Source organism: Leptonychotes weddellii, chromosome 5 (genome assembly GCF_054177405.1).
Source record: "Leptonychotes weddellii isolate Sample4059 chromosome 5, ASM5417740v2, whole genome shotgun sequence".
NCBI lineage: Eukaryota > Metazoa > Chordata > Mammalia > Carnivora > Phocidae > Leptonychotes > Leptonychotes weddellii.
The window spans coordinates 13,964,655-13,974,716 of NC_138373.1; the positions used below are offsets into that span (position 1 = coordinate 13,964,655).

Genomic DNA, 10,062 nt, shown 5'->3' on the forward strand with positions numbered 1-10,062 from the left:
TTTTTCTTCTCATACAGGCCATGTCTTGCAAGTCTGTGTTTGGGTTCATTTTTCTTTGCATAATCCAAGGAATCATATATCATGCCAAAGCCGGTTGTCTTGCCACCACCAAAATGGGTTCTGAATCCAAACACAAATATGACATCTGGTGTGGTCTTGTACATTTTGGCTAGTTTTTCCCGAATTTCTGTCTTAGGTAATGTTGCGTTTCCGGGGTGAAGAACATCAATGACCATCTGTTTCTGCTGAAGTAGTCGGTTAGTCATGAACTTCCTGGTCCGGTTAGTTACTGTGTCGTTCATGACGGCGGCCTCTATAGGGCTATTTTTTTTAAAAAGAATGCGGAGAATTCATATCAAGGTGTGAGTAGAGACCTCATTTTCACAGTGTCTCTCTTCTAGAGCAATGTACTTCCCAGTTTGGTTGGTTTACTGATGCTTTTTGAAGACTCAGTGTACAATGTGACCTCATGCCCTGTTACACATGCTGTGGTAGGGGATGAAACCCAGATGAGGACTCTGAATTTCTGAGCTTAAAATCTTTGGAGTAAATAAAATGTACAGGATAAAATTAAAAGCGACCTTTGAAGAATGGGTAAGATTTAGAGAAGTAGTGAGGAAAATGTGCTATTAGGTCCTCTGTTTGTGTATCTATAAAATGAGAGCATTGGGTCAAATGATCTAAAGGCCCCTCCTAGCACTGATGCTGTCTGATTCTGTGATTTTTCAAATTAAGAAACATGCACAGAGGGAAAAATAGGCTTCATAAGCTTAGTGAAAAGTATGAGAATGTTTCTGGGAAAGCCAAAATCCCTTTCTTTTCATTTTTAATATCCCTTAAAAAGTCTTTGACCACCATCTTACTTGATTTCAAACATACTTCTTTTCTCCCTAATGTGTTAGGGAAGACAATATTTAATTTAAAATACAATAAAAATGAAAATTTGAAAAAAATCCAAATTGTGTTGACACAGTTATCAAGTATGCTTGGGTATGTGGTAAGGCTTTGTTCCCCCACATCTTCCCTTAGTAAAGAAGGAGTTGGCCTTCATTTTAGTCCTTATGAAACTTCTAATGTTAAGAGGTATCTTCTTTCTCTTTTTTTTTTTTAAAGATTTTATTTATCTGACAGAGAGAGACACAGTGAGAGAAGGAACACAAGCAGGGGCAGAGGGAGAGGGAGAAGAAAAAAAAAAGAGGTGTCTTCTCAATTACTTTATTGTTTTTAAATTTTTTTTTAATTTTTAAAAATTTTTTTATCTGACAGGGAGAGAGAGACAACAAGAGCAGGAACACAAGCAGGGGGAGTGGGAGAGGGAGAAGCAGGCTTCCCACGGAGTAGAGAGCCTGACGTGGGGCTCCATCCCAGGACCCTGGGATCATGACCTGAGCCGAAGGCAGATGCTTAACAACCCAGCCACCCAGGCACCCCTCAATTACTTTAAACAAGAAGATATATTGTCCTGACCTCTGTCAGTGTTGTTTTTGATGCCTATAGAGATTTCTTGACAAAATCAGTAGAAAAAGAGAAATTTAACAAAGATTTAGTGTTGGATGTCTTAAGCCTTTTCAAGACTATTTTGAAAAACAATACTGGGCTGTGAGCAGAGGAATGATGTGTTCTGACTAAATTCTAAAAAGATCCCTCTGGCTATTGAGTGGAGAATAGTCTCTAGGGGGCAGGAGCAGAAGTAAGGATACTTTTCCCATAATCCTGGTAGGAGATGCTGGTGGTGCAAATGAAGTGTTGAGAAGTGGTCAGATTGTGACTATATTTTGAAGATAGAGCCAATAGAATCTTTATCAGATTTGGATGTAGGGTATGAGAAGGGTATGAATCAAATATGTATTAAATGCTTTAAAATCAAGCATATCCCACGCTCAATATTCCACACACTTTGACCTAGCAATTTCTCTTTTAAAAATTTAGCTTAAGGGGGAGCCTGGGTGGCTCAGTCGTTAAGCATCTGCCTTCGGCTCAGGTCATGATCCCAGGGTCCTGGGATGGAGCCTCGCATCGGGCTCCCTGCTCGGTGGGAAGCCTGCTTCTCCCTCTCCCTTTCCCACTCCCCATGCTTGTGTTCCCTCTCTTGCTGTGTCTCTCTCTGTCAAATAAATAAATAAAATCTTTAAAAAAAAAATTTAGCCTAAGAAAATAATCATATGTGTAAAGATGTTTGTTAGTACAAGAATATTTATTACCGTGTTACTCATAGTCATGAAAGTTTAAAAACAAATAAATAATAGAGAATTAGCCAAATAAATGTTGGTATATCTGTAAGCAGAGAGAGTTCGGGGTCCCCAGAAAAAGAAAGATAAGACCTTTGTGACACTGAGAGGCCATTTTAAGCCCGCCACAACGCCCCCCCCCCCCTCCGGCCGCCCCCGCCCAGTGATCTATGCCCTACTTGTCCAAGCACACTTCTTGCAGAACTTTCTTGGCGGTCAGAATTACAAAAAATGCAAAAACCTAAGTAGTTAAAGTTTTTGTTTTTGTTTTTGTTTTTTTTAAGATTTATGTATTTTAGAGAGAGAGCAAGAGCGAGCACAAGTGGAAGGGGCAGAGGGAGAAGGAGAGAGACTCTAAGGCTGACTCTGTGCTGAGCCCGGAGCCCAGTGCAGGGCTCGATCTCACGACCCTGAGATCATGACCTGAGCCAAAACCAAGAGTCTGACACTTAACTGACTACGCCACCCAGGCGCCCCAGTAGTTAAGAATTTTAACTGGACAAAGGGAATGCAAAAACTAAGTCTCTCCCAGGCCAGGAAATAGCCTAACCATATCAGAGACAATAAATCAGTGGTAAAAATTCCAGTTCTGTTTCATAAGCAAGCAAAGCCTTACATTCCTTTCCTGAGATAAGGAGCCCAAAACCCCATCCAGTTTATACAAGATCTCAGAGCATGCCCATAGCCCCTTTGACAGTTACCTCTGCTTCCTTGAATGTTAAAGTCTTCCATCCTAGGAGGAGCACAAGCTTCAGTAACATAACATAGGATGTATGTATAGGCCTGTTTTCTAAGTAAGAGAGTGCAACCTTATGCCCACCTTTATATGTGATGACAGAGCTTCCCTTTCTGAATATTTGTTCTAACTGTAAATAAAAGGCACCCACTCATCCCTGCTCAGGGATTCACTGCTTTGGAAGTTTTCTTCATGATCTTCTTATTTGCTACAGTTACCTTTGTTTGACAACTCCACTTTTGGTGTAGTCTCTACCTGTAACTCACCAAGGAGCAGACTCACATGAGCTTGGTTATAGATCCTTCCAGTAAAGTAGTATGCAGCCATTAAGATGATTTTATGTTTCTGGACACAGAAATATGTTAATACATTTCCAGTTTTTGTCTTTTTATGTATTTTACTGAGAATTTGGGATATTTTAACGCAAAGTTGTCAGATACTATTGGTTGCTATAGTAAAGTGGTTTTATCATGTTAGCTTTTGCTTGGTAAATATTTTGTATCTCATATGTGCTTGGGGAAGATTTGGTTTATTAATACCTTGTTTTTGTACAATTGAATTTTATTAAGATTTTATTTATTTATTTATTTATTTTTTTTAAGATTTTATTTATTTATTTGAGAGAGAGAGAATGAGAGACAGAGAGCATGAGAGGGAGGAGGGTCAGAGGGAGAAGCAGACTCCCTGCCGAGCAGGGAGCCCGATGTGGGACTCGATCCTGGGGACTCCAGGATCATGACCTGAGCCGAAGGCAGTCGCTTAACCAACTGAGACACCTAGGCGCCCTATTTATTTATTTGACAGAGAGACAGCGAGAGAGGGAACACAAGCAGGGGGAGTGGGAGCGGGAGAAGCAGGCTTCCCTCGGAGCAGGGAGCCTGACGCGGGGCTCCATCCCAGAACCCTGGGATCATGACCTGAGCCTAAGGCAGACGCTTAACGACTGAGCCACTCAGGCGCCCCTGTACAATTGAATTTTAAAATTGTTGCTCTGGTAATTTTTGAAAGAAGACTCATTTATTTATCACATATTGAGGTCAGAGGTTAGTAAGTTAAATGTAATTTAAAATACATATAGTACTAAATTTTACCAAAAAGCTTTGCCATTTTCCGAGTGATTTCTTAGTGATTACTGTTCTTCTCTCATGCAACATGCATTATGCATCTGCTACCCCACAAATGAAATGTGCTAGAGGAATCATTCCTGTATAACTATCTAAAATGAAACCAACCATTATTTAATTGCTTCCCTAAGAGCACTTCTCTTTGCTTCACTAAGTAAGTTCTGTTTGTTTTGTTCAGACTTAAATGAATTTTTATTTCATCTCAGCATTCATAAAATGGAAAACATGAGATAATTTTTCTAGGATAATTTCTTGCTCTTCTCAGTAAAACCCATTATTTATTTAATGTATTCCTATTACCACTGAATTTATCACCACTAAATAATATTTGATCAGAAACATTATTGGGGCTGCCTGCGTGGCTCAGTCATTGGGCGGCTGCCTTTGGCTCAGGTCATGATCCCAGGGTCCTGGTATCGGGCCCCACATCAGCTCCCTGCTCAGCCGTGGGCCTGCTTCTCCCTCCCCCACCCATCCTGCTTGTGTTCCCTCTCTTACTGTGTCTCTTTCTGTCAAATAAATTTTTAAAAATCTTAAAAAAGAAAGATTTCCCATTGTAAGGGTCCAATTCAGTGATTTTTAGTAGATTTTATAGAGTTGTGTAACTATCATGACAGTCCAGTTTTAGAACATTTCCATTACTGCAAAAAGTCACTTCATGCCTATTTGTCATTAAATTCCTGCTTCCACCCTCTGCTGTCTCTATAAATTCACCTTGTGTGGATATTTCATATAAATGTATGCTGATGCAGCTGCTCAGATACACACAAACACACACACTTAAAATTGTTTTCATTTTTAAGCATGGCTTTCTAGGGGTTGCCTTCCTGTCAGCATAGGTTAATGGACAGTGGTTGTGCTCAAACGTCTTGAGATAGTACGACTTTTCATCTGCCAGTGCATCTGCATGTGGGTAGAGGAGCACATTCAAAGTTCAGGGCATTTTCAAATCTGCACTGGTGTTTACTTTCCTCTCATTCCTTTCATGTCTCCTCTTTGCCTCCATGCACCTCTGAGTTGGCAGTGAGCTTGCCAGTCACGACTGCACCCTGAGACTGCTAGAGCTGTTCGTCCTGCTTGCTCACCTGCCGCCTGGAACATCACTTACACTGAGAGCGCAGCGGAGCATGTGTGTTACTCACCACTCCAAAATGAGTGATCTCCCTTTGATCCTGGCAGCAAAGCCACCATTATTCATAGTTTGCCCTGCCTGGCCTTGCTCTGCAGAACCTCTGTCCTGCTGAGTAGGTGGATGATGGAGTGGGAATCGTCTTAGGCAAGAATGCCACAGACTCTCATTGCTCTTACTCAACATTTAGCAGTTTTCAAGCATAAATGCTCCTTAGGTTGTTGTATTCCTTTGATTTCCAGAGGACCGAAAGGGTCGTCAGTTTCATCCTGCTTTTAATTGGTTTTGGGGGAGAATTGCGTACCCTCTCACTAGTCCATAGCTCGATGTTCTGCCTCTCAGAAGGTATTCTTTTTTTAGTATAGCTAGTCATTTCCCCAGGTGTACTTACTATCAGTCAGGAGACCTATGGAATTTTTAAGGAATTAGCTCCTGTGGTTGAGGTGCTGGCATTTTAAAAATCCATAGAGCAGTCCAGCAGATAAAAGTTGATGTTAACCTTGAGTCCAAATTCTGCAGGGTAGAAAGCTGGAAATTCAGGTAGAATTTCCACATTGCTGTCTTGAAGATAATTCCTTTTTCTTCAGGAACCATGTCTTTTCTCTTAAGGACTTCAGTTGTTGGACGAGACCTACTCATCTTATGAAGGCTAGTCTGCTTTAATCAGAGTCTGTTGATTTATTTTTTTTATTTAATTGTTAATCATCTAAAAAATGGCTTCCCAGCAACATCTAGACTAAACTAGTGTTTGGTGTTTGACAAACACAGGGCTCCATAGCCTAGCCAAGTTGACACATAAAATTAACTATCACACCTCTCCACTGAGGATTCAGGGTACATTTTTTTAGTCTAGGTGTAGTCTGATTGCTGTCTGCTTCATAGTATGTATCCTAGCTCCAGCTAAACTAGTGTTTCCATAATATGTGTATTTTACATAGACATATAATATGTATATTTTACATAGTGTATGTATTTTACATACATGTCCTTGCTTCTACACATCCACATCTTTGGTCATGTGTATCTTCAGCTTAGAAAACTGTGTGTCTAAATCTTATCTGTCCTTCTGAAGGCTAGATCACAGACACATATGCATAATTGTCTTTACACACTATTCACCAGCTCTCCTGAACTACTTCTTGTCACCTAAATATGCTGTGTTCTGTCATGTCATTGTGCAAGTTCCTAGTGCTTAGAGTACCCCTCCCTCTTGTGCAGTGTTCTGTCATGTCATTGTGTGCAGGAACTTGCACACAAGTTCCTACTGCTTAGAGTACCCCTTCCTCTTATTTTCTATAGGCTTTTATAGCTTCCTCTGGTAGACTTATGTGCTTCTTTTCATTATACTCTCATTGTCCCGTTGGCTTATTTCTACTAAGGCAATGATTGCATTTTGTCATTGTTTGCATATCTGTCCGTTCATGAGACTTTGTTTCCTGAGAGCAGAGGTCACTGCACTGCTGTCTTTTTTGAAGCTTATCCTCAGCCAAGCCCAAGTATCTGGCCTATAGTATCTAAATAAATAACTTGCGGGATAAACTCAATCTTTGTTAAAGTTTTGGGAGTTGTATATTTCTTCTGTAATTTCTCTTTAGAGTAGAATGTAGAGATAATGACTTCTTAGGGGTGAAGCAAATGTGAGTATCAGTGATGAGCCTTGGGTTAGACTCCAAACATATTTGGGCGTATTAAATATTTTCATGACTCACTGATAGAAATAGTTTTATTTTTCCATTCTGTGCAAGGTACATAGAATTGTTACATTAAGAAAAGCTGTTTCTGATTAGAAATGATTTGTTTTTGCTTGCATTTGTGTATACTTGTGTTCTAAGAATATCACAGTATCTAGGATTGCTTCAGCTTCTTTCTAGCGAAAATGTAATGGTGATCACTGATGACTAAGTTGTAAACAATCTTCTTTTTTTTGTAAACAATCTTAATGTGATGATAAAGTAACTTTTTCCTTTTCCCATTAGATGTTGATCCTCTTTCTTCAGTAGAATCTCCATGGCCTGAACATTTTCTGAAAATTATTTTGAGCAGACTATCTGTTTAATAACAAGATAACCACATCAAGATGGTTGGAAAACTGAAGCAGAACTTACTATTGGCATGTCTGGTGATCAGTTCTGTGACTGTGTTTTACTTGGGCCAACACGCCATGGAATGCCATCACCGAATAGAAGAACGTAGCCAGCCTCTCAAATTGGAGAGCACAAAGACCACTGTGCGAACTGGCCTGGACATCAAAGCCAATAAAACCTTTGCCTATCACAAAGATATGCCTTTAATATTTATTGGAGGTGTGCCTCGGAGTGGAACCACACTCATGAGGGCCATGCTAGATGCACACCCCGATATTCGCTGTGGAGAGGAAACCAGGGTGATTCCCCGAATCCTGGCCCTGAAGCAGATGTGGTCACGGTCAAGTAAAGAGAAAATACGCTTGGATGAGGCTGGTGTCACCGATGAAGTGCTGGATTCCGCCATGCAAGCCTTCCTACTAGAAATTATTGTTAAACATGGGGAACCAGCTCCTTATTTATGTAATAAAGATCCTTTTGCCCTGAAATCCTTAACTTACCTTGCTAGGTTATTCCCCAATGCCAAATTTCTCCTGATGGTCCGAGATGGCCGGGCATCAGTACATTCAATGATTTCTCGGAAGGTTACTATAGCTGGGTTTGACCTGAACAGCTATAGAGACTGTTTGACCAAGTGGAATCGTGCCATAGAAACCATGTATAACCAGTGTATGGAGGTTGGCTATAAAAAATGCATGTTAGTTCACTATGAACAACTTGTCTTGCATCCTGAACGGTGGATGAGAACACTCTTAAAGTTCCTTCATATTCCGTGGAACCACTCAGTATTACATCATGAGGAAATGATTGGGAAAGCTGGAGGAGTATCTCTGTCAAAGTGAGTAGATGTTGTTTTTTTTTTTTTTACCCTATCTTCAGGTAATAAAGGGGTGTGTGTGTGTGTGTGTGTGATGTGTGTGTGTAAACTATAGCTCTTTTTTGGAATAGATATAACTTCATCAATGAGTTTTAAAAAAATTCTCTAGCCAGTTCATTATAGACCCTTTCATTTATTTAATTCATTTGTATATTTATGAATTGTTCCTTTTTATTTTTTTGATGGAAGCAAACCCAATTTATAGCAGTGAAAGGTCTTTTCACAAACCTTAGGCCTTAATGTCCATCATTCAGTCTTAGTGACTCCTTATTTCTAATTTCTAGATATTTTTATTAATATAGTTGGCTTTTGTGTGGATTAAGGTTAATATGAGAAGCATCTCACATGTTGGTAAGCAAGTGGTGAATTCTAAGCATTTAGGAATTTTTAGTGATAGAGAAAAATAAAGACTAAGATTATCTAACCTAGTCCCTCATTTTACAGGTAGGAAGACTGAATCAGAAAGTAAAAATGATTCACTCAAATTTAGATGGAAAGGCCAGAATTAGAATCCATGCCTTGGTCTCAATGGGCTAGCGCTGTTTTCCGTAACATTTTATAACATGTAGTACTTCTTTTGTCATCTGATAGATCTTAATTTTTACAAAAGGGTAGAGAACTCCACAATTGAGAAGCTTAATCCCTAATCCATACAGGAAGTTCCTTAGATTCAAATACTTCTAATATCATTGCGTTTTTTTCCCCTTTCTTATGAGAAAGTCTTATGGTGACTGAGGTGCCCTGACTTGATCTGACAACGTGATTTGATGACTTACATACCTAGCTAGAACAAGGATATAAAAGTGAAACTACTGTTAGGTTCAGGTAGCATCTCCTTATAGGGAAAAGTTGGGTGTAAATAAGCTCTATTTTATTTTTTTCCATTTATAAAAGTAATATGTACCCCCTGTAAAAAAAAGAAAGAAAAGATAAAACGGTGTACTTCTCCCTTAGGTACCCTGCTTCCTCCTACCAAGGAATGTCTTCTTGATTTCTTTTTTTCAGTGTATAGAACTTGTACAGTGAGTATTGATTCCTGATGTAGATAATTTGAAAGGAACAGCTGCATTTCTGCACTTAGCTTACAGGGTATTGATTATAAATTATTAGGTATGATCACTTTACTGGCTCTGGGTTATTTTTATTGATTCAAAGAAAATTATAGCCCTAGCTACTGTCATCATAGTTTATTGTTCTTTCCAGATAATAGACCATAACTAATTTCTAATCACCTGTATTCCTAGGTAAGCATTTCACTCTATGTGCTTATATGTTGGCCCAGATATTCTGATGCTAGTTCCTTCTAGAAGTATCAAATAAACCTGTTAGACCTCACCCCCCTCCCCCGCCCCCGGTCTGTCCAAATAGGGATTAAGGTGATATGCTCAAGGTAAATTTTGGTGGAAATCAGGAAAAGATCATTTTGCATATATATATAATTACTATGTTTAAGGCAAACATGAAGACTGAGGAAATTCATAGAAACTACAAATAGATAGATTTTAGAAGGGGAAGAGACTTTACTTAGCATTTAGTATGCGGAATGGAGACCCAGTGAAGTTTTGTGCCTTGTCAAGAATCACACGTGGCAGAACCATGACTAGAACTTGCAGTACTTATTCCAAGATTCTTGGTATTATATGAGTTGTTTTTTTTTTTTTTTTTGAAGATTTTATTTATTTTTTGACAGAGAGGGAACACAAGCAGGGGGAGTGGGAGAGGGAGAAGCAAGCTTCCCTGCAAGCAGGGAGCCCGATGCGGGGCTCGATGACCTGAGCCGAAGGCAGACACTTAATGACTGAGCCACCCAGGCGCCCCATATGAGTTTTAATTAAGGCATACCTATAATTAAATGCACAGATATTCAGTGTACAATTTGATGAA

The 10,062-nt window shown here is 39.5% G+C and overlaps 1 protein-coding gene across 1 annotated transcript in view; it reads left to right on the forward strand.

The window, feature by feature from the left end:
* The window catches only part of TPST1 (tyrosylprotein sulfotransferase 1), a 115,048-nt gene extending 105,463 nt beyond the window's left edge, over nucleotides 1-9,585 (forward strand). The window contains exon 2 of the mRNA XM_081819637.1: nucleotides 7,194-9,585. Within this exon, the coding sequence (XP_081675763.1) occupies nucleotides 7,295-8,143 (849 nt within the window). The 5' untranslated portion in view covers nucleotides 7,194-7,294 and the 3' untranslated portion in view covers nucleotides 8,144-9,585. The remainder of the gene's footprint in view (nucleotides 1-7,193) is intronic.
* The last annotated feature ends 477 nt before the right edge of the window (nucleotides 9,586-10,062 follow it).